We start from the raw sequence: 25459 nt of genomic DNA on the forward strand, positions 1-25459 counted from the left end.
CTTCTTTAAGCATATGTAACACTGGAAGGCTACAAAAAAGTAAAAAACAGTATTTATCTGTGGGAGTAGAATGGGGACGTGGGAACTGAGTAGATGGGAGAAAGACTTTTCACTGTATACCTTTTTAAATTTTAAAATTTTTGATTCCTATGAAGGTACTACCTATTAAAAAAAAAACTAAATTAAAAAAACTGTTCTATTTTGTTAATAGAGTACCATGTAAGCAGGAACTGTGACCTTTGAAATATCCCACTCCCCTAAAACAACTAATAAAAACTATCAAGTAAGATGCCTACGCCTCCAAAGGGAACACAATGAGAAAATAAGTGAAAGCAGACTTCCTACTATCTCTTCTCAGACCAGGAACTCCTCTCCTCCTCCTTCCCCCATTTCCTCAATTTCACTCATTTGTTAGCAATTTCAGGGACAACCTCGTGGCGTAGCGGTTAAGTGCATGAGCTCTGCTGCTGGCGGCCTGGGTTCGGATCCCGGGCGCCCCGTGAGGCACCACTTGTCAGGTCATGCTGTGGCAGTGTCCCACATAAAGGGGAGGAAGATAGGCACAGATGTTAGCACAGGGCCAGTCTTCCTCAGCAAAAAGAGGAAGGATTGGCATGGATGTTAGCTCAGGGCTCATCCTCCTCACAAAAAAAAAAAAAAATTCATCTCTAACAATGATTATTATCTTTTTTCTATTGGACATTCCTAACTTTCAACGGAGACTTGGAGCCTGTTATAAGTGTTCAGATACTTACAGGAAGGATGAATGACTAATATATTATAATACTATTAGATCTCATTTTGGCAGAGATGTGTGGTAGGGATTGGGAGAGAAATATCTTTCAATTTAGTAAATAATTAAAATGGAACACCAACTAGACAATTTAGAAAACAAAGCCAAAAGTAATATTCACTCAGCATTTTTAAAAGCAAGTGCCAAAAACCTAAGTCTATTTGATTGTGGGGAACATTTTCTCAGCTAGACACAAGTCCAGACATTTACCATCCTTTCGATAGCAATGCTCCAATTCTCGACGGTGCATGGTGGACACATCAACAACTTCAATCAGTCCTAGAGATCCGTCCATCCGTCCCACCAACAATAATTCTGGAGACTCTCCTGACCAGGCTGTAGCTGGACCCTCTTCCGGCCAAGCCAGGGCAGACACCCAATGTGGCTGAATATCTACCAATCCTTTTCCTCCTAAAGATGAAGAAAACATAAACTAGTCGTTACTTAATTCTTAAAAACAATACAAGAACAAAAAGAAATACCACTTAATTCTAATATACACTCAAAGCAGCCCTCAATTTCCTAAAAGCCTACCAATGAATATGACTGCAAGGCAGGATCCTTCATCTACATACTACATACGATTATCAAATGAATAAGCTTTTCTGTAATAAGGTTTTTTGTCTACTAATAGGACTAAAATGATAGCTTCACAGAAGAAAAAGTAAAGGAAAATACTCAGTGTACAAATGTAAACACTTAAGTTCTTTCCTAATAATTACTGAAAAACAAATTAACATAAGAAATTTACCTACAGTTAAGGCTAGCAATTCCTTCAAATATGTGAAACAGAACAGCCATTCCTCAAATATGCAAAAACAAACAAAAATACTGATAAGCCTAAGATTATAATAATGATTTTTACTTTCCAGAGACGTATTATTAAAAATTGACAAGAGTTTGTACCCGTCAAACAGACAAAATTAATACAGTCATGCACTGCATAACAACATTTCAGTCAATGATGGATCAAATATATAACAGGGATCCCATAAAATCAGTGCTGCATAGCCTAGGTGTGCAGTAGCTTATACCAACTAAGTTTGTGTAGGTACGTTCTACGATGTTCACATAGTGACAAAACTGCCTATCGATGCATTTCTTAGAATGCATCCCTATCATTAAACGATGCATGAGAGTAGAAATACTTCAAGTGACTGAAAAGGACACACAGCTGAAAATTCAGAGATCACTACTTCTCCTCAAATTCTACTCTGAATACTTAGTGGTACATAAAAAGAATTTTTCGTTTACAATTATCAGGTTAGTTGAAACTCCTCAAAAGGAAAGTCAGGAAATGAGCACTTCCTCTTTAATTTAAACCATACCATGCACAGATTTTCAGTTAATAGATTGTGAGTTTCAAGGTGAAGGGAAGCCATTGTTTGGACAGAAGACTACGAGATAGGCTTAAAGAGTACCTTCAGGGGTTTACTAGCATTTACATGACTCTTACCATTAACTTGCCAGATATTCACCATCTTTTCCAAAGCCCCAGCTAGATATTTGCCACTGACACTCCAGGAAACAGGTGAAAAACTTGGATCACTGGGTGACCCCAGGCTTTCCTCAGCATCCCCTTCCCTAGAATATAACAGATATGTATGGAATTCTAATCCCCATCATCCAAAAGTATACTAAACCCCAAACCTTAAAATAAGGGTTTCATGTAGACTAGAATACATAACAGCAGATTCTTAGATTCCAAAAGCTTGGGTAGCAATATTTGACAATCACATATTCGCTAGTGTTTGTCATAATGTGAAAAATGTGGAATTATAAAAGAGTTTATGCTTAGACTATTCATCATTTAATGTAGTATATAATTTGTCAACAAAGACATTCTCATTCTGTATAGGTTGTACACATCATTATTGTTCAGAACACATTGATTCTTGTTTGCCTAATCTCTAGAGAAGTTCTCAGAAAAGAAATACAGCTAGCCATAAAACTATAAAAGAAGCTACTATTCTGCTAAAGAAGAAATATCATTACTCTAATTCCTAAATAATTCTTGAAGAATGATGGAAAATTAGCCAACTGTTTTACAGAATTGAACATTTATTTGTTAGTACAGTAGACCTTGATTTAATTCTGAGTAAGTCCAGATATTAATAGTTAAAATTTTTATTTTCTGAATTACTATCCTAGAAATTTAAAAATACATATTGAAGATATAGCAAGACTATTTTAAAAGAAAAATTATAAAAAATTTTAATGACAATTTGATTACATTAACACAACCAAGATGAGGCATGTTTAGGATTCTGTTACATTAAATGTTACACAAGAGAGATAACGCTAGCACTCACAATCTGTTGAACACGCAGGTCTGCTGCAGTGAGTATTGCTTCTTGGTAACATTCCACACCCGGATGGTGCCATCATTGCCACTTGTAGCCAAGAGTCCTTTTTTATTACACCAAACACAAGTCATTACCTAAAACAGTTGAAAAAATCCAGCAATATTTGAGCAAGTTTTGATTGAAATGATTCTATCATTTGAAAAAATGCTATCAAATTAACAAAAAGAAATCTACCACGAAATTGCAAAAAAAAAAATGTATCTACGTTATACTACAATATGCATGGTTTCATTCTTTTCTAATTGGCTTGTAAATACACACCTATTTGAAGCATAGCTTTAAAATACTAGGCCCAAATTCATTCCAGTTATCTGAGACCTGTTAGAATCTTTACTAAACATGTTTATTTAACTCAATAAAGCAAAATACTTCAACATATTTATATTTTCTATAAAATAAGTAACATAGACTAAGAAGCGATTTTAAAAATGGTTAAACAATAGAGGTCAGTCTTCATTTCCTAAACTGCCATTGTCATTGCTCAGAGGCCCAGTGGGTTATATTAAAATAGTGAGGCCAATTTCTCTTCCTCTTGCATGCATAAACCTTCACCTTTTGTAAGGCTATTCCTTTGGTTTTCTTCTCATCCCCCATCTGATTTTCCCATTTGTATACTACTACGTCAACCCAAGCCAGCCCTGCTGGTCTAGTAGTTAAGATTCAGTGCTCGCATCACCTTGACTCAGGTTCGTTTCCCAGCCAAGGAACCACACTACTTGTCTGTTGGTTGTCATACTGTGGCAGCTGTGTGCTGCTATGATGCTGAAAGCTATGTCACTGGTATTTCAAACATCAACAGGGTCACCCATGGTGGACAGGTTTCAACGGAGCTTCCAGAGTAAGAGAGACTAGGAAGAAGGACCTGACCAGCCACTTCCAAAAAAATTGCCAGGAAAATCCTATGAATCGCAGCGGAGCACTGTCTGATATAGTGCTGGATGACGAGAGGACAGTGTAACAACATCGAGCAGAGTTCTGCTCTGCTGTACACAGGGTTGCTAAGAGTCAGAATCGACTCCATGGCACTAATAACCCAACATACAGTGAAAGAAGAGTTAGTAACTACCAGACAGATAATGATAATTTTGTGTGTGTCTGTGTGTGTGTGTGTGTGTGTGTGTGTGTGAGAGAGAGAGAGAAAGAATGAGTGAGTGAGAGAGAGAGAGAGACAGAGAGAGAGACCAAGATCTAAATTTTGAGCTCTTTGAGAAGGGCAGAAACTATTTTATCTTACATAAGGTGATTAACACACTTGGGGTTCAAAATACATACTCTGTTTTGATGAGCCTCCAACTTGATAAAGGAGCATTTTCTGAGATCTCCTCCCATATCAGCGAGTGTTTGTGGAGTAGTCTGGTTGTCGCGGTCATGTGCAGCAAGAGTGCGCACGAGCTGTTGAGCAGCCCATTGCCTATGCTGTGAGGACAGCCTGGAGGAGAGGCAGCAGGCTGCCAGGGCATTAGCCAGCTCCAGAGGGCCTACAGCAGAAGGATCATAGGAAGGATGGGCATACATTTGGGCAGTTAAACCTGCTTAAACAAAACAGTGAAATGATGCCCAGGTAAGAGCTGGTAGTGATCAACAAACAAAAATGGGTTAACCCATATCTCTTAAGAATTAGCACTTTTGCAAGCAATCATTTCACTAATATATGCATATAAGGTGTAAAGCATTTATCTCACATAAAATTCTATAATAAATCTGATTCACTGCATATGTACATTTACAAACATCAATCAATAGTCTTTCCTCTAAGGACACAGACTGAGAATGCAGCAGAAATAATTTTAAGGCCAGGGCAGAAGCAGCACGCCCTAAAGAATAAGAGTTTGGCTTTTGCTGCTCAAAAGTGATCTTAACAGCCAGTCAAAGGTCTAGGCTGATAGATCCAAAAGCCCATCTCTCTTGTCCAAATGGCCCTGATGAAGAGAAGGGTAGACAGCAGTGATTAAATAGTCCCTTCAAAGTGCTATGATCTTTAGACAAAGAGAAAAATAGCATTACCTCTATCTAAATTTCATTAAGGAAATCTAATAGGATTATTATCTATGGTGACTCAAACCATAATCTAATAAAATAATCTAATCTAATCAAGACTAATTTGGGACATTTTCTAATATTTGTTTCCATGCACAACGAAAAAATATCCATGCACTTCTTTTATGATTTAAACTTAAGTACACTTGAATTTATGTAATTCAACACACACCACAATGCAAAAACACATTTTTTAAAACATAAATCAAACTGATTAGAAAACTATATTTAAATTGCATGAAACTTACCTTTCTTTTCAACTTCTGACTTATCATAGTTAGGTCTCAGTTTGGCCCCTTTGTCTGCTAGTAATGCCACAAGGGCCTGAGTTACAACAAAATTTGGGGAGGTTACAAGCTTATTCTCTTCAGCAATTCCTCGGAGAAAGCTGGGTAAAAACTTTCGCTGAATTGGATCATCGACCGTGGTTAGATTTACACCTGTTGCAGCAGAAATCAAGTTCTGAAGAGGCAATTAGAACAAACAGGTTTAATTTTTACATATAATTTTGGAACAAAAAGAAGATTTCACCTCAAAAGGCTTTTTAAGCATTGGTCAGAAATAAGCAATGCAACAAGAAAAGCACTGAAAACTAGCTCACCTGTGTACATAACTGCACCAGGAGTTTTGCGGCACTAGGAGTGTTTGATGCCAGACACCCTACTGCCGTGCTCAGATAGGCCAGGCAAGAGATGGGCTTGTTGGCCTTGCTGTGCCCGCCTCGTGAGCGTTCTGAGGCACTTGCCATGGCAGAAGGGCTGGTGGAGAGGCCAGCTCTCCCTGCTGCAGCCAAGCACATTAATCGAACCAGCGTTCGGATATCTGTAAGGCCCAGAGATTCAAGACCAGCAGCCAAGCTACAACTGGAACCACTGCCAGGAAAGGAAAACAGTTCAGATGGATAAAGAAAATAGATTTCTTAAGGAACCATTTGGAGCCCCACATATCACCCATAGCACCAACAGGCAAAATAAAAGGCAAGCTGCACTATCACTAGTCATCCATGTCCTAAGAGATGTCCAAAAATATTACGTAAGCTGGAAACTGTTACTGAAACTTTAAAAAATGTTAATAAATATTGACATATACTTGAAATGCAACTGAATTAACAAAGTATAACATACAGGAATGTTCACAAATCATGACTTTTCACAAACTGAACAAACCCCTGTAACCACCTCCCAGATCAAGAAACAGAACATACCAACACCTCAGCAGCCTGCTTGGGCCCTTCTCAGTCACTAGGCCCTCAAAAGTAACCACTATCCCGACTTCTAAAGCCATAAATCAGTTTTGCCTGTTTTTGAACTTTATATAAATAAAAAAATTAAGTATGCATTTTTTTGCGTCTAGCTTCTTTGGCTCAACACAATGCTTGTAAGACTCAACCACGTTGTTGCATTATAGCAGTATTCATTCATTTCCATTGACATATAAATGAAATCTATCACAATTCATTTATCCATACAGACGACACTCAGGTATTTTCCAGCATGGGCCCATTATAAATAGCAGTTTATTCTCTGGGTGCACATATTTAAGCATTCCTGTTGGACATACACCCAGAAGTGGACTTTTGGGTCACAGAATATGTGAATATTCACCTTTAGTTGGTACTATCGAAGAGTTTTCCAGAATAGTTGTGCCTATTTATTTTTTCACCAGCAGTGTATGAGAGTTCTAGGTGTTCCACATCCTCATGCTCACTTTTTTCCCCTAGTCTTTTCAATTTTAGCCACTCTGGTGGGTGTATAGTAGCATCTCACTGGTTTTCATTTTCATTTCTCTGAAGACTAATGAGGTTGAATCCTTCATTTTTCATGTTAATTGGCCATTTGGAGGTCCTCTTTTGTATTTTGTATCATTTTGTATTTTGCCCATTTTTCTTTTGGGTTGTCTTTTTCTCATAAATTTATAGGAATTCTTTACATATTCTGTTGGTTATACGCATTGCTAATATCTTCCCCGATGCGGTGGCTTGTTTTTTAACTTTCTTAGTGACTTCTGCTGAACAAAAGTTCTTTTTAAATGTAGTCCAATTTATCAATCTTTTTCTTTATGGTGAATGCCTTTTGTGACTTGCTTAAGAAATCTCTGCCTTTTCCAACATCAAGCATAAATTCTTCCTATGTTACCTCATAGAAACTTTATTGATTTATCTTTCACATTTAGATCTAAGAGCCACTTGGAAATATTTGTTTTATATAGTGTGAGGTCAGAGCCAAGAATCTTTTTGTTCCTATGTGAATAAACCATTTGACCTAGCCCAAATTATTGAAAAGGTCATCCTTTCCTCACTGCTGTGCAGTGTAAACAGTGTCATAAATCAAGTGTTTATCTGTATGTGTGAGTCAGTTTCTGAACTCTGTTCTCCACTGTCCAAATTGTCTATTCCTGAGCCAACACCACACAGTCTCATCTACATTTTGAGTTTTTCTCTCAGGGTCCTTTTGTCTTCATTGATTACTGTTAAATACCCCTGCTTAACCATTTCTTAAATGTATGTCTTTTAGGTATTCTTGGCTCTCTTCCCTTTTTTAACATTACACTCCACAGTATGAACACGGCAAAAGTCTCCATTCTGGAATTTACAGGTTGACTTAGCTATACAGTTACTCATTTCTGCAGAAAAACTCATTTGACCTTTTATTTTTACCCTGCACCAAATGGATCAACAGCTTTAGTTTCCCATTTCAGATAACAAAATGTTTGCTGTTTACTCAGTTACTATAATGCATTATTTTCTACCTAAAAAGAGCCAAGTATTAATGGAAAGTATGACTGACTGACTGAATGAATAACAATGATGACTATGTCTAACTTCTTTCATTCAACAGTAGATATTCAAGTTTCTAAAAATTCTACCTTATCCTCCCAAACAAAAGCAGACTCCTTCTAATATATACTAGAAGCTAACTTAGCATCATTTGACATAAAATAACACTTACCTGACTGAGAGAAGAGACAGAGCTCTCATGACCATGGTTCTGGCCAGAAGAACCTGAGCAGCAGCAGTCACTCTCCTTAAAGCCACAACTCGGTCATGAGGGTTTGCTAAGGCAGCTGCCTGCTCACCTAATGTTATTCTCCCAGACGAACTCTTTTCTACAGAACCATGGCAACCTGAAAAAATAAGATTTTGTTTAGTTCCCAATAAGGTAAGAAAAAAATATCAGGACTACTGAAAAATTTTCCCATTTTACCTAGGTCCGAGGTTGCAAGGAAACACAGCAAACCAATGTGTTTTGCTCATCTGAAACTTTGTTACACAAAAAATTCCTTAGGAGAAATAGATATTTCTAACTCAATAATTATAGGAGAAATATATGCTTCTTAAATTTTTTTGGTTTTATTTATTTTGCTTATGTATCACTTCTACTGTTATTAACAAATATAGGGAAGATATAGTTTTGAAAATAGGTTTTGAGTATACATAAAGGGCTGAGTCACCCATACTGCCCCAATTCTTTATTTTATATTCCTTATATCCTCTCACCCAAATTAAAAAACTGCAAAATAGTTTTTAGTCATTCCAGGATTCTCTCATCACAAAGTTAAAAAACATTTTATTCATATTTTATAAATTTTCTTTTTATCACTTCAATATTTCTTAAAAACCAGGGGCCAGCCTGGTGGCGCAAGCAGTTAAGTGCGCGCGCTCCACTGTGGCAGCCTGGGGTTCGCCGGTTCGGATCCCAGGCACGCACCAACACACTGCTTGTCGAGCCACGCTGTGGCGGTGTCCCATATAAAGTAGAGGAAAATGGGCATGGATGTTAGCCCAGGGCGAGTCTTCCTCAGCAAAAAAAGAGGAGGACTGGCAGATGTTAGCTCAGGGCCGATCTTCCTCACACACAAAAAAATATATATTTCTTAAAAACCAAAAAATCAAAACTTAATATTATATTATACCTTCAAAATGTTAAACAACTGGCTAAAGATACTTGATGGGGTGGGATAATGTTGAACCCTTATTATGATTTACCTTTGCCTTATGATTATTTACCTATGTAAGAAACAAATTAATATAGACTCTATAAAATCTACGCCAATCAGCATTTCAGTTTACCTATTTGCATCAGAGTCTCTTCCATACTGTTGGTGGCTGTTACCATTGCCACTGATGCTCCCAATGGATCACTGTCAGGGAACTGAACTGGTTCTGGCACAATGCGTCGATCATTTAAACCAAGTGGTCCAGCAAGTAATTCAAATTCTTCTTCACCCGTTAGCTTTTCATCTTCATCAACATCCAACATGTCCCAGTCTTCTGGAATTTAAATAAATAAATGTATAATATGTGACTATAAACAGGACATAACTCTGCTGGCAATGGTTACTGTGAAATTTGTCTAAGATGCAGATGGACTGAAAGCCCAGTGCCCACGAAATGAACTATAGCACCATCTCCTGGTAACCCAACCAAACTGCACTCTTGAGGCATAGTGAGACTCAATAAGGAAGTCAGAGCAGTCAAATCCATTTGAAGCAATAGCAAATGTTACAGCTGCTAATGGAGGTTTCAACTAATAAAAAATATTGTTACAGGGCCAACAAAGAGTTCTTAACCCTGCCCATAATAATTAGGGAATGAGTTATTTCAAGTAAATGAATGCTCCAGATACACTGATGCTCACTTCAATTTTTTATTTTTTACTTTCCTCAAATAGAACGGAAATTCAAAATATACTACCTGTTTTCCTTATTTAAAAAAAAAATATATGCAACACAGAAATGAACATTCTTTGGTAAAGCTAGTATTTGAACCCAGGTCCTTTTCCTTCGACTTTTAAAACTAGGGCTGTTGCTATCAAACTACCTTGAGCTTTTTAGAGAAAGTTTAAGTTAACATGTCCATAAATACAAACACACACATATGAACGTAAATTTTATTAAAAGTTGTTAAGCAATAGGTATATATAAAAATACATGTAAAATAAAGAAGCTCTCAAAACAACTACCTTCATACACACTGTCCTGCTTGCCAATTAGATCTGGAGCTTGTCCCTTGTACCTGCACCAAACATGAAGAACAATGTGTTTTTAAATAAAACAGTTAGTACCCAAAAATGCAAATTAAGTCATTAGAACATTTTAAAAGGTCATTAATAAAGCAACACAAAATTAAAAAGTGTGTCTCATGTTATGGGCTAATGTAATAAAAACTACTAATACGTAAGCACACAAATGTTTACAAAATCAGTGACCGTTTTATGAAATTACTGGGGAGGTTTCTGGGTCACCTACAACAACTCTTTTAATCAAAACCTATTCCAGAATGTCTTAAAGATTTTAAGTTGACAATAAGGGCAAAAACCCTACTCACTAGAGATTAATTGCTATTCAAGGATATAAAGAGGTAACATGTTCATGGAAGCTCATTTAATCTAGTCTAATTTTTCATCAAGAAAAAGATCATAAGATGTCAAAAATATGGTGAAAAACACCAACAAAAAAAATAATGACCATAAATCTCCTGAAGGTTAAGGAAAAGGTCTAGCCCACAACTTGCCAACAAGTCAAAGGTTAACACAGTCCAACTCCAGTGACAGACCTGCTGCCATGCCACTGTTCCTGAACTACAGGCTCCCAGCTCTGGCAGGAACATGAATTCCTCAACCTCCTTCATCCTTCCTGCCCTCCAATTCAGCAATTACACGACTTTAGGAAAAGTTAAAAGTAACTCCTCACATGAAAAAAGCTACAATTCCCATGTCTTAATGAGAGATACCTTATATTCTTCCTTCAGAGGGTCTGGATATCTACACAATTTCAAAGTACCTTTCTGAACTTGTGGTCTTGGATTTGGTCTTCAGGGCTAAGTACTTTTCCCTGCAGCTGCCACACAGCAAGTAGTATGGATTTCCACTCCCACATTCACCACCAAACCAGCCATCAACATAGGAGCCGTTGCTGCGATAGCCCTGGCGATTTGCACTGCGCCCGCAGCCTGGGTGATTTCTCTTCATGTGCTGATTGAAGCTAACGACACTGCATTCACACAGTTCACAAACCACCACTTCTTCCCTGTCTTCAGACTCACAAACATGCTGCACAAAATGATTTCATATCAATTATTAGTCAATTTAACATAAAATTAAAAAGAGGTAAACAGATTACTTATTATATTAACTACTTTGTTTACTTATGCTGGAATATTTGAAAGATTTCATTAATGCTACGTAACAAATTTCTTTGAAATCAGAATTTAGGTCACGCAATCTGAAAGTGTTCTCTTCTCTGCCCCTCCTCACTCTAATAAGTTACAATAAAAGTAACTGACTATCCTACTGACAAGAGCTAATAAAAACGACAATCTTCCCCATCTCAAATGATTTTTTTAAATCCCTCTAATAAAAACTACTTTTTACCTGGTCATAACATGCATACCTATTTTCTGAATTTCTAAGAAATCATTAGGATTCATTTATCTTATCAACTTAATACAGTAAATGCTCTTTCCTGTAGGACTTACTCCTTTGAATTCTTCAGTCTCCCTGCCACAAAAGCGTAACACTAAACAATGTAAACATACAAACCCACCATGTACCCTGCCCCTCGATGGAGGTATTTACAAGATTTGGGAGGTACTGTTTCCTAGAATGAGGCATTACAGTGATTAAATGGAACCTATGAAGGAGAAGAGCATGCATTCAGATAGCACGGTGAGCACAGCAGCCATGTTATATACCCGGCAGAGTCGACTGGGACCTGATGCCTGTTTTGTAGTCTATCTTTGATATTAGAACCAAATATTACCACAATATGGCTCTATTCATTTAATCTGGGGAGAGAAGCAATAAAATCGCACAGAGCAAGCAACAAGAGAGACTTTTTCTTATTAGTTTGTAGGTATGAAAGTAACCTCAAGCATTAGAGCCCCAAACTTTAGGATTAGATGTAAGACTTTTTAGAGTGTTACAACTCTAGGCAAGGCTGCTGTTAATAAGCTGTATGAACAGGAGGGCAGGAAAATAAGTCAGAGCAGCCCCCGCTGCAGTCACACACACCCAGGTAGGCCAATCCAGTACCTCTGGGATCCACATTCCCAGAATATCATTGTCACTGGTCAGGTCTTGTCCAAACATAGCTTCCATCGCTTCATCATCAAGATCAATTTCCAATTCCTCATCTAAATTAAAGTCATACAACGCCCCTGGGTCTTGCTGCAAAGATATTCCTTCTCTCCGACTTTGATTCCTGTGGGCCTGCACAGAGCGGTATAACCCCGCTCAGAACAAAACAAAAAAGGCATTTCATTTCCAAGTATAAAATAATTTTGAATATTTCACCAGTTCTTAACTGCCATACATGCAGGTGAGTATCTCAGCTGACTTACTGGATTCCAGACCATAAACATAAAATTTTACCTATCGCATGTGTTTCTTCTGTAAAATGAGGATAATAGCACTCATAACTCGAGGGGCTGTTGATAGGTTTAAATAATATAATCCATGTAAAATACTTCGTAATGGTTGTTATACAGAAAAACACTCAATAAGTGAGGGCGGTTATTATTCTTTTAGGTTTATTGTTTTAAAAATCAGTTCCTTTCCTATATAGTAAGCATGCATTCTATATTTTCTAGGACAGTCTCAATTTTGTTCTGGTCCCATAAATTATTGAATCATTATTTATGTTTTAATATTTCAAGGATCAAACTCTGTTTTGAAAAATCACATATTCTAGTTTTCAGTTTGGAAAATATATTCCCTATAACTTACACTTCACATGCCCAGAACATAATCCTAGAAGTATTAACTAATGTAATGAGGGAATTTATTTTTGCTTATCTAGTAGCGAAGCTCTAAGGTCCACACGGTACATCAGAAAAGCCAGTGCCTACTTCTTTGGCACACTGCTTTTTTCAGCTCCTTCTCGCCACTGATGTTAAATTTTAAACATGCACCTTTACTTCTTAAATTAAAAGTCGCTTGAGGGCAGAGAGAGCATTTACAAAATTTCTCAATATCTACAAGTGATCCGTATAGGCTTCTGCACCCAGAGGGAACTTAAAATAAATCTATGAATGTATGCTGTGATTTCAATTACGTAAATGCATGGAAAGTGATATGCAAACAGTTGCCCTGTTAATGTGCAAGAACTGAGTACTCAGTATCATTAGTTTATATCTTCTTTAATGTTACACTGACTTTAAAATATAAACAAATAAACTATATGATACTTTCACCAAGAGAAGGATGTAAAACATATAATTACCTGCTCTTGCTAGCAATGTGCGAGCAGCTAAATCAAACTTGTGTCTTCTTGTTACTGCTGAGCGACCCCTAGCTGGTGGTCCACTTCCGGAAGCTGCATTCTCTGTATGATCCAGATTATCAGGGCTACAAATGCACATTTGGAAGCAACACAAATTTTTAAAAACTATCATGAATAGAAAGCATAGGTGCAAGCTTGCTTGTGGTGTTCCTTTTTCCTCCAAATATTACAAAGAATAAAACATGTTTACGGGAGCCAGCCTGGTGGTGTAGCGGTTAGGTTCGCACGCTCCGCTGCGGCTGCCCAGGGTTCGGATCCCGCCCAGGATTCGGATCCCGGGCGCGCACCGACGCACTACTTGTCAAGCAACACTGTGGCGGTGTCCCATATAAAGTGGAGGAAGACGGGCACGGATGATAGGCCAGGACCAGTCTTCCTCAGCAAAAAGAGGAAGATTGGCTGGATGTTAGCTCAGGGCTGATCTTCCTCACACAAAAAAATTAATTAATTAAAAAATATATATGTTTACGATAAAACTTTTTTTTTATAATTTTATTTATTTATTTTTCCCCCAAAGCCCCAGTAGATAGTTGTATGTCATAGCTGCACATCCTTCTAGTTGCTGTATGTGGGACGCGGCATCAACATGGCCGGAGAAGCAGTGTGTTGGTGTGCGCCCAGGATCCAAACTCGGGCCGCCTGCAGCGGAGCGCGTGCACTTAACCACTAAGCCACGGGGCCGGTCCCTACGATAAAACTTTGAAACATATCTTTTGTCCCTGATAAAGCTCCTAAGTTATAAATATGTCATATTGCCCTAAGTGATAATTTTAACTGATTTTGAATTATGCCAACAATGAAATGATGTTTAATGCATGTCCAAATTCAAATGAGATCAATGGCCTTAACTAAATCCTAAGTGATTAAATACTTAAAATTTGAAATGATTGGGAATTCTTGCCTAGAACAAACATACTTCAAAATAAGTTATAAAAATATTCACTGAGCTTGTCAGAAAAAGTCTGCATATTACATAAGACACAAGCCTTGGTAACCATACGACTTCATGGACTAAAATGAAAAAATGAAGATTTAAAGTCATAAGAAGTGCTGAAGGGGGAAGATTTTAGCAAGAATTGTAGAATATTTTATTATATCTCATTTCAGGCTAGGCATTATCACAGAATTCTTTTTACAACTTAAAAAAAGGGGCATATTGTACTGGATATTAAAAACTAAAGAAGAGATAAAAATATAAATCTACATTAAGAGACAGAAAAGAGTAAAAGTCCATTTCTATCAAATGCATTAATTAAATCAATTTCTAATATTAAAGTGAACATTCTATTTTATATCACTTAATGAGATAAAATTATTTTATCAGCATTTTATTTTAGAATAAACTTGTTTTAATTTTCAGTTTCCTCTTTTTTTTTTTTTTTAGTGAGGAAGATCAGCCCTGAGCTAACATCTGATGCCAATCCTCCTCTTTTTTGCTGAGGAAGACTGGCCCTAGGCTAACATCCGTGTCCATCTTCCTCTACTTTATATGGGACGCCGCCACAGCATGGCTTGACAAGTGGTGCGTCGATGCACGCCTGGGATCTGCACCAGCGAACCCCGGGCCGCCAAAGCGTAGCGCGAGCACTCAACCGCTGCCCCACCAGCCCAGCCCTTCAGTTTCCTCTTTTTAGCTCAATTTTATATAAAAATTATTTCCTTCTTTCCACGACAACACCCATTCAAGTCAAAATTTGTCATGTCATTTTTACCCTTCATGGTAACATAAGCTTGTAACTGAAATGTCCATCTTTTCATATATCTCTAGTTATCAAGTTTACACACCATTAGAAACATCCATGAAGGGAAATAAATGGGGCTCTTGGGGGCACCATTTATAACTCATGGAACAGAAATATGGAAGTTGGATTTCACCTTTCACTAAAGCCTTCCTCCATTTCAGCAGCATCAGCTGATGGTATGTCTCCTGGTGATTGCAAATAACAGGGATCATTTGACTTCCCACCACTGCCTACAACTGCTGCTCCGTGCCTTGAGTCTGCTGTGCTGCCTGACTGGGGCTCCTCCTCGTCCTCATGCCCAGGGTGCTCTATCATCCACATGGCAAGGACAGTGATGTTCTGGGCATCAGCCTCTCCTCGAGCACCTGACCAGAGAAAACAAAAAAGTCTGATACTGACTTTGGGCAAAATAATTAGTTATTCATGCTATCAGTTTAAGAGTGTCTGTTATGATGCCATTGTAACTAAATTTGGTGTTAAAAATCTTACCAAGCTTTATGACCTCGTAAAAAATATATTGCCCTTAATAAGATCGGGCTTCTCAGATCTGCATATACTGATATATCCTACCTGTGGCTTCCATGGCTTTGGCAATCTGTCGGAGAGAGAACCCCATTTCCAGCAAGGGTACTGCAATGGCTGGAGGAGGAGGAGAAGTTGAAAGTCTACTGCTTGGGTCTGACAAGGCTGAGACAAAAGAAAGAGAAGTAAAGACCTAAATATCACATGGTATGTACAGTAATCCTAAGTCCCCAATTTCCTAAGACTGTCTAAATTTAATGAAATTTTATCGTATGAAGAATTCACTAAATGTGTAACTAAATGTGATTACATTTGTTATAACTTTTTAAGGTTTTTCATAAAAATAAACCTGCTAATACAAAATAAACCTGTTGAAAAATTTTTAAATGTTTTCTTATTTTGAAATAGTTTCCCCAAATCTCAAACTTAACAGAAATTTGCAAGAATAGTACAAAGAATTCTTTTACCCCTGAACTATTGGAGAATAAGTAGCAGACATGATGCTCCATCTCCCCTGAATACACTAACATGTAACTCCTACAAATAAGGACATTCTCCTGCATAACCACAACACAATCATCAAAGTCAGGAAATGAATGTTATCATCTAATCCAGATCCCATTTTAGTTTCACCAGAAGTCCAGATTTTTTTTACAGCAAAGGATCTAATCCAGGATCATCCTTGCATTTAGTTTTTATGTCTCTTCAGTATCTTTTTTTTTTTTAATAATTTTATTTATTTATTTTCCCCCCAAAGCCCCAGTAGATAGTTGTATGTCATAGTTGCACATCCTTCTAGTTGCTGTATGTGGGACGGGGCCTCAGCATGGCCAGAGAAGCAGTACGACGGTGCACGCCCGGGATCCGAACCCCGGCCGCCAGCAGCGGAGCGTGCACACTTAACCGCCAAGCCATGGGGCCAGGCCCTCTTCAGTATCTTTCAATCACTTCGATACTCTGAAGATTACAGGCCAGTTACATGGTACAATGTCCCTCTGTCTGATGTTTCCTTATAATTAGATTCAAGTTGTGCGTTTTGGCAAGAGTACCACAAAAGTGATGCTGCCTTCTTCTCACTGTATTCTATTAGATGGTACATGATTTCAATTTGTCTCATTACTGGTGATGCTAACTTTGATCACTTAAGCTGGTATCTGCCAGGTTTCTCCACTGTAAAGGTACTCTTTTTTTTCCCTTTGTAATTAATAAGTATTTGCAGGTAGGAACTAGGAGAATATGTAAATATCCCATTCCTCATCAAAGTTTTATTTATTAGCATACATTTATGTTTATTGGCTGAATTAATTATTATTATGATGGTTGACAAATGATGGTTTTCTAAGTCCATTACTGCTTTCAGATTCACCAGTTGGTATTTCACTCTAAAGCAAAGCTTCTCCTTTCTCCATGAGTACAAGGTTATAAGTTCTTATTGTATTCATAGGTTATTATCTATTAGTATAATTATGAATATTTATTTTGATGCCCCAAACCTCCCAGATTTGGCCAGTGGAAGCCCCTTCAATCTGGTTTCTATATCCCTGAGGCATGTGCCCATCATTGAGCACTTTACACTTTCTAGCATAAGCTATTTCCAGGCTCATCTCATACTCAGCCCTGAAATCAGCCATTTCTGCCAGGAGACTGGAATTCCCTTTAGCAGAGAATGGCATTTAGAAGACAGGATCTTGGCAATAGGTGTGTTTATCACTACTGAAGCATCACTACTCCCAGGCCCTCTCAGTAGATAGTGCTAAGTGGAGGCCTTCCTCACCCTGCATGACTCTGACACCTGGTGCCAGGCCATGCGGACACTTCCTCACCCCACTTGGACTCCAATACTCTATGCCAGTCCACTCCCACACATACAAGGAGACTTCCTCACCCCAATCTGGCTCTGACACCCCGCTCTGGATCACCATGCCACCCACCTCCCAAACCCCGCCGGCATCAATGCCTACCTAGCTTGGCCCCACTTAATGGCTTTTGAATTGAATTAGGAAGGAAGGAAAGAGGGAGGGAGGGAGGACCATAACTCTCATTTTTGCTTAAAAAATGTCACTCCTGCTACAGTGGTAATAGTCTTGCTATGTCTGATGGACTTCTGCTTCTAGTCATGATGGAGTAACAGAGACTGAATTTACTCACCTTAAACAACTAAAAAACAGATGAAATACATCAAACAATAGTCTGCAGACACTGGACAACAGGCAGTGTGGGAGAGTGATCCCTGAGACAAGGGAATCAAACGAGGCCAGGTGTACAACTGTCTCAGTGTATTGCGTGGAGAGAATTTCCAAGCTGCAGTTCAGGGAGGGTAAATTCAAGCTAAACTTAGTGGTCTCTCTGAATTGAGGAGACAGAGTATAGAATTCAAGGTGGCTAAAATTAACAGGGTAGGGCCGGCCCCGTGGCTTGGCGGTTGAGTGCGCGCGCTCTGATGCTGGCGGCCCGGGTTCGGATCCCGGGAGCGCCCCGAGGCACCACTTCTCCGTCCAGCGCGAGGCCGAGTCCCGCGTACAGCAACTAGAAGGATGTGAACCTATGGCGTACAACTATCTACTGGGGCTTTGGGGGGAAAAACTGAATAAATAAAATCTTTAAAATTAACAGGGTAGAATACCAGAAAGGAGAGAGCTGCACGAAAAGAAGAGAGCTGCACAGAAAGAGAACTCCAGAAATGTGCCGAGAGTCCTTCTCGTCCCCTCAAGTCTTCAGCTGATGCTAATAAAGCAACTATCCAAAGCTAAGGAAAGAATCACCCAGTAGGAGCAGGCAAAACAATCCCTGGAGCTCACATAGGGTTAAGAAGAATTTGTGTTACCACAAGCCAGAATGAAAAATCTTTGTAATCCATAAGGCATTGAATAGAATACTAAGAAAGGTATTGGTTCAGTGGTGGGGAAAAATTAGCCCGAAACTAAAGGCTGTCCTGGTCTCACCTAACCAAGCTTAAAAGGAAGACTTGAAAGAACCAAATTGTTTCCAAGTAACTTAACTGTATCCTAGATCAAAAGTAAAGTGTGTGTGTGTATATATATATACTTTTTTTTTTTTTTTTTGGTGAAAAAGGCCACACTAAGCTAAAACCTGTTGCCAATCTTCCTCTTTTTGCTTGAGGAAGATTTGCCCTGAGCTAACATCTGTACCAATCTTCCTCTGTTTTGTATGTGGGATGCTGACTCAGCATGGCTTGACAAGTGGTGTGTAGGTCCGCACCCAGGATCCGAACCAGCAAACCCCGGGGTGCCTAAGCAGAGCGCACGAACATAACCACTACAGCACCAGGCCAGCCACAAAAGTAAACTATATTTAAAGAAATACAAAATATTTAGCACCCAACAAGGTAAAATTCACAATGTCTAGTGTCCACTAAAAAATTACCAAACATGCAAAGAAACAAGAAAATACAATTCAACATGAGGAGAAAGATTAGTCAACAGAAACAGATTCAGAAATGAGATAGATGATAAATTAAGTAGAGAAGGATATCAAAACAGGTATTATAGGAATACTACTCAGCCATAAGAAATGATGAAATCCAGCCATTTGTGACAACGTGGATGGACATTGAGGGTATTATGCAAAGTGAAATAAGTCAGAGGGAGAAGGTCAAATACCGTACGATTTCCTTCATTAAGTAGTAGATAATAACAACAATAAACAAACATATAGAGACAGAGATTGGGTTGGTGGTTACCAGAGGGGAGGGGGGGAGGGAGGAGGGCGAAAAGGATAATTCAGCACATGTGTGTGGTGATGGGTTGTTAATTAGTATTTGGGTGGTGAACGTGATGTCATCTATGCAGAAATAGAAGTATAATGATGTACACCTGAAATTTATACAATGTTATAAACCAATGTTACTGCAATAAACAAAAAATTTAAAAAAAAAACAAAACAGGTATTATATAAACACAGTTGATCCTCATTATTTGTGGATTCCATATTTCCAAATTCATCTACTCATTAAAATTAATTTGTAACTCCAAAATCAATACTCGTGGTGTTTTCACAGTCATTCACATGCACAGTGACAAAAAAATTTCAGTCTCCTGATGCATTTGTTCCCAGCTGAGGTTGAACAGGGTGACACTCTGTGTTCTTGTTTCAGCTGTCACACTGTAAACAAGTGTTCTTTTCACAGTCTATTTAGTGTCATGTTTTTTTGCATTTTTGTGCTTTCTGTTGGTGATTTCACTGTTTAAAATAGTCCCTGAGTGTAGTGATGAAATGCTGTCTAGTGTTCCTAAGCCAAGAAAGTTTTACTGTCTTATGAAGAAAATATATGTTAGATAGGCTTCCTTCAGGCATGAGTTATAGTGTTGCTGGCCATAAATTCAATGTTACTGAATCAATAACATATATTAAATAAGGTGTCTTTAAATAGAAACACACACAAAACAAGGTTATATATTGATCAGTTGACAAAACGTAACCAAAAGCTCACAGAAACCTAGCCCTGTATTTTCCCTAGGAGCAACAGTTTAGTTTTTGCTAATTCATTGTTCACAATGACTTTATAGAACACAACTACTCTAATAATGAGAACTGACTCTTATCCTATGTATGTGATAAGGTAGAGGTAAGACTGAGCATGTTAAAAAGACATGGAAGATTAAAAAAAAAAGACCTACACGGAACTTCTAGAGGTGAAAACTACAATGTCTGAATGAAAAAATACACTGGATACGATTAAGAGCAGATTAAAAACTGCAGAAGAAAAGATTAATGACCAGAAGACATAACAATACAAACTATCCAAAATGAAACACAGATAGAAAAAAGACAAAAAAAAAAAAAAAAATGAGAGAGAGAGAGAAGAGAACATCAGCGATCTGTGGGACAACTTCAAGTGGCCTAACATGCATGTAACTAAAGACACTGAAATGGAGGAGTGAGACAGAAAAAAATCTGAAAAAACAATAGATGAAAGATATCCAAATTTAATGACAACTATAAATCCACAGATCCAAGAAGCACAACAAACCTCAAGCACAAGAAACATGAAGAAAACTATACCAGGGCAGATCATAATCAAACTGCTGAAGCCCAGTGATAAACAGGAAAAATCTTAAAAGTAGCCAGAGAAAAAGGCATATTACATCAAAATTAGAATGACAGAAGACATATCATTGGAAACAATACAAGCCAGAAGACCATAGAGCAACATCTTGAAGTACTAAAAGAAAAAAACTGTCAGTCTAGAATTCTATACCCAGTGAAAATATTTCTCAAAAATTAAAGTGAAATAGACTCTTTCAGACACACAAGAGCCATAAGAATTCATCACCAGCAGACCACTACAAGAAATGTTAAAGGAAGTCTTTCAAGCAGAAGGAAATAATACCAGACAGAAATCTGGATTTACATAAAGGAATAAAGACTCTCAGAACTGGTAAATACGTGGGTAAATATAAAATACATACTTTAGTTTTTAAATGTCTTTAAAAGACAATTAGCTGTTTATAGCAAAAATAATAACAATGTAGTATGGGGCTTTAAAACATATGTAGAAGTTAAATATATAACAATAAAAGTACAAAGGCTGAGAATGGGGAAATGAAAGCATACTGTTGTTAGATTCCTCTGCTATACATGAAGTGGTATAATATTACTTGAAGGTAGATTGTGATAATTAAAGATGTATACTATAAACCTGAAAGTAATCTCTAAAATTACAATACAAAGTATAGCTAACAAGCAACAAAGGAGATAAAACAGAAAAATAAAAGATACTCATTTAATCCAAAGAAGGTAGAAAAAAGGGAACAAAGGACAGATGACATGAACAGAAAGATGGTAGATTTAAACCCAATCATACCAATAATCACATTAAATGTAAATGGTCTGCACACCCCAATTAAAAGGTAGAGAACATCAGGTTGAATTAAAAAAGCAAGACCCAACTACAGACTGCCTTTATGAAACCCACTTTAAATAAAGACACAAACAAATTAAAGGTAAAATGCTGGGAGAAGATATACCATCCTAAAACTAATAAAAAAAAAATCAGAAGTGGCTATATTTACACCAGATAAAGCAGATTTAAGGGCAAAGAATATTACCAGGGATAAAGAGAGTCATTTCATAACGATAAAGAGGTCAATTTATCAAGAAGATATAAGAATCCTAAAAGTTTATGGATCTAAAGACAGAGTTTTAAAATATGTGAAACAAAAACTGATAAATAAAAGGGGAAATGGACAAATCCACAATTACAGTCAGAGATTTCAACATCATTCTCTTAATGATTGATAAAATAAGTAGACCAAAAATCAGTAAAAGAAAATCATATAAAGAAGACTTGGACAACACTATCAACCAACTTGACCTAACCAACAATTTATAGAACATTCCACTCAACAATAATACAGTACATATTTTTTTTCCAAGTGCACATGGAATATTTACCAAAACAGACCATATTATGGGCCATAAAACAAGTCTCAATAAATTTAAAAGAATTCAAGTTATACAAGATATGTTCTCTGATGATAATGAAATTAAATTAGAAATCAATAGTAGAATGACATCTGGAAAATCTTCAAATATTTGGAAACAAAATAACATACCTCTAAAGAACCCATGGCAAAGAAGGTATCAATGGTAAATTAGAAAGTACTTTAAACTGAATGAAAATGAAAACACAGCATTTCAAAATGTGTGGGTTGCAGCAAAAGCAATGCTTAGAGGGAAATTCATAGCACAAAAAATGCCTCTATTAGAAAAGAAGAAACATCTAATATGACTGATGTACAGTACATTATTTCTCTCCCGAACAGCCATAATTCAATCCACAGCTTCAAAATAGAGAAGATAGCTCAGTTTGATGGGGCAGATCTCCCTAAAGTAAAATCACAGTTTTAATTTCAATGAAGACAAAACATAATGCCCACATAATAAAGTCCCACACATCTGGAATGCCAAGAGGTTTGAGCGTCATAGTGCATGATAGCACACGCACCTGTGCGGTTAGCTGGCCTTGCTGACTGGGAATCAGGAGAAGTTAAGCTTTGCCTCCTTCCTACTTCATCAGAGGGAGAAGTTGGTAACGATGATATTGGAGGAGTCTGTGCACGACGTGTGGGAAGTACAGTAGTAGTTGGGTAACTAGAGAACATTTGCCTTTAAGAAAACAACAATGGTTAGCATAAAAACCCAATTAGAAAATAACATATACATCACAATCTTCTTATAGAAGAATATGCAACCTGGAAAAGTTAGCTATAGTTTAATTGGGGGAAGGGGAGAAAGACTCCACAGTATTAAAAATCATTATCTCATCGGATGCTTTTACTGTAAAAGTAATAATACCTTATCATTTGTTCAGCAAAATGCTGGCAACATAGCAGGTGGGGGGAATACAGCAATTAACAAAATAGATTTAAAAAATCTCTGCCTTCATGAAGCTTTCCTTCTACTATCATACCAAGACAACAGGGGTATTTTGTCAGGTACATAGTAGTTAGACAATAAAGAAGACTTTTAAAGATAGATAACTTACAGTTACTTCAAACATAAATTCACTAGCTAGCCATGAAATTATTCACATGGATTCAGAGTCAAGTCTATAGGTAAGTTATGGAGAGAAAAGATAACTGCCCAGTCACCCAGCACAACTAAAAAATAGAGTATGAATGATATGCCAGCTATTTAGGGGGGGAAATGTACAGGAGAGACAGCCCCTCTCAGGGTGAGACGGCAGATACTGACAAGAGAATAAAGTCGAGGAAGATCCTCACTGACTGCTCTTAAGACTTGTCCAACAGAATTAATAACAACTTTTTAAGCATCAAAAAAGCACTGTCTACCCAGTCAAATAACTATGATATGATGGTATTCACATCCCGGGCAGTTGTTCCCTGATTTTTCTCATGTTAAATGATGTTCAGCCAGGCAGAGACAATTGCAGCTCTAATAGAGTCCCAGCCAATAGCAGAGAAATGAACACTGAGAAGAAAGGAGGAGTCGCAAGGCCTGGTGAATGCCTCTGGGAGTAAGGGAGCATTATTCTACCACTCAATCCCATGCCTACACTACAGAGCTTGAAAGGCAACAAGGAGTCACAGTGTTATTGATCCTCTATGGACGCCTAATATTCACAATATAAGTATATTTGCTTTTTGAGGAAAAAAATATTCAAAAGCATATTCCCCTCCCCCCCAAAAAAAATCATTATAAGGAGATAAGAGTGCTGGAGTACCTCAGTCAGTGGCACAGCTGATTAGATCTGGGACCACCACTAACTGGGGTATTAAACTTCTGAGGGACATTTCCAACTTCAGTAAAATGAGCTTAACTATATGATCTCTCAGGTTCCTTCTAGTTCTAGAACGCCTTGATTTAGTTGGGCACGCTCTTCATAAAACAATCATGTGTTGAGAACCATAGGCATCAATATGGCAGACACTAAAGATCAACTTCGCTACCTGAGAAGACTAAGTGGCATCACTCCTGGGGACTCAGATGCAGGCACCGTTTCTGTGTCAGTGACTGGAGTAGTGGCAGTTGTGGTGTCCTCCAGCGAGCTGCTCATAAAGGAAGTTGTGCTCGAGGCTGATGGGCTAGTGGTAACTGGTGTCTGTGCCTGCTGGGCTTGGTCACTTTCTTCAGCTTGTTGATCAATCTCTATAAACCAAGGTAAAGGTTAAGAAAGTAGTAAGGATTTGTTTCTTCAAAAGTGACATCGAATGGAAAACTTTTAACTTTTAATTTTGAGAGTTCCTAAATATATTTCATAAGTATCAATTTCTATGAAAGACTTACAGAAAAAAATGTTCTTACATATATACATCCTTGTAGTCACTATTGTACTCATTATTATAGATTCTACAGACAATAATGTAACAAGCCCTCATTTCTTTTTTTAGAGAAGAAAGTTCTCTTAAAAACAAAAAAAGTCTCACTTTTGTTTGTAAGATTTGACCAGAGGTTCTCTAAAGATACCTGAGCATTAACACTGTGTTTCCTTAGCACTTTGATTTTGATGCTTATCTTTAGTCTTTAAACACAAAGATGAAGACATGTAAATAGAAGAATAATAAAAACCTAGACAGAAACTACATGCTCTAAAAAGGACAATGCCTCACAAAATAAACTGATCCTAATATTTAAAAGAAAAAAAAATGTTACAATGTCAAAGAGCTTATAAAGTATTTATAATTTTTTTCTTATCTGCTAAGAGAGCCTACAAATAAGCATAATCAAGATAGCGGTTGCTACAAAGATAGCTAATGCTATTAGGTTTGCTAAATGGCCTTCATAACATCATGCATGATCTTAACACTCCTATTTATATGCACCATGTACCTCTCTCTGCCTACTTACTGTCAAAGCTAAGAAAGGAGGGAGGGGCGTAAGGGAAAAGGAAATGAAAGGAGGAAGAGGAAGGGAAGGAAGAAAAAAAGAATGGAAGCTCCATGAAGGCAAGGGACTTTGTTTTGTTCACTGCTGACTCCCCAGAGCCTAGAGGAATACCTGGTACATAGTAGGCACTCACTAAACATTTACTTAATGAATCTCATTTTTATCTCAGAATTCATATTATCACCAAAGGTGAGAGTAAAAGAGAAAACAAGGTTTTTTACATACAATACAGAGTCTATGAAAGTAGTACTTTACAATGTCTCTGAAAAGTTATCAGAATAATATGTATTTTGAACCAGATCAATAAATACTTGAGCAATAAAACAGAAAAAAAAAAACTTGAGTACCTT

General features: G+C 37.5%; 1 protein-coding gene across 10 annotated transcripts in view; it reads right to left on the reverse strand.

Moving 5' to 3' along the window:
* The window catches only part of HERC1 (HECT and RLD domain containing E3 ubiquitin protein ligase family member 1), a 183175-nt gene that overhangs the window by 31472 nt on the left and 126244 nt on the right, over positions 1 to 25459 (reverse strand). For 5 of the 10 annotated variants that reach the window (XM_087428259.1, XM_087428280.1, XM_087428283.1 and 2 more), the window contains exons 39-54: positions 24173 to 24371; positions 22708 to 22868; positions 15789 to 15905; positions 15352 to 15583; positions 13417 to 13541; positions 12207 to 12427; positions 10978 to 11246; positions 10158 to 10210; positions 9266 to 9466; positions 8145 to 8319; positions 5798 to 6068; positions 5445 to 5658; positions 4432 to 4691; positions 3106 to 3233; positions 2250 to 2377; positions 1004 to 1204 (exon numbers count right to left, since the gene is read on the reverse strand). In XM_087428259.1, the coding sequence (XP_087284385.1) occupies positions 1004 to 1204; positions 2250 to 2377; positions 3106 to 3233; positions 4432 to 4691; positions 5445 to 5658; positions 5798 to 6068; positions 8145 to 8319; positions 9266 to 9466; positions 10158 to 10210; positions 10978 to 11246; positions 12207 to 12427; positions 13417 to 13541; positions 15352 to 15583; positions 15789 to 15905; positions 22708 to 22868; positions 24173 to 24371 (2955 nt within the window). The remainder of the gene's footprint in view (positions 1 to 1003; positions 1205 to 2249; positions 2378 to 3105; positions 3234 to 4431; positions 4692 to 5444; positions 5659 to 5797; positions 6069 to 8144; positions 8320 to 9265; positions 9467 to 10157; positions 10211 to 10977; positions 11247 to 12206; positions 12428 to 13416; positions 13542 to 15351; positions 15584 to 15788; positions 15906 to 22707; positions 22869 to 24172; positions 24372 to 25459) is intronic. The other 5 variants (XM_087428299.1, XM_014780806.2, XM_087428282.1 and 2 more) reach the window with 4 other exon arrangements.

The sequence above is a fragment of the Ceratotherium simum genome, chromosome 3, assembly GCF_057802395.1.
Source record: "Ceratotherium simum simum isolate JZ-2026a chromosome 3, ASM5780239v1, whole genome shotgun sequence".
NCBI lineage: Eukaryota > Metazoa > Chordata > Mammalia > Perissodactyla > Rhinocerotidae > Ceratotherium > Ceratotherium simum.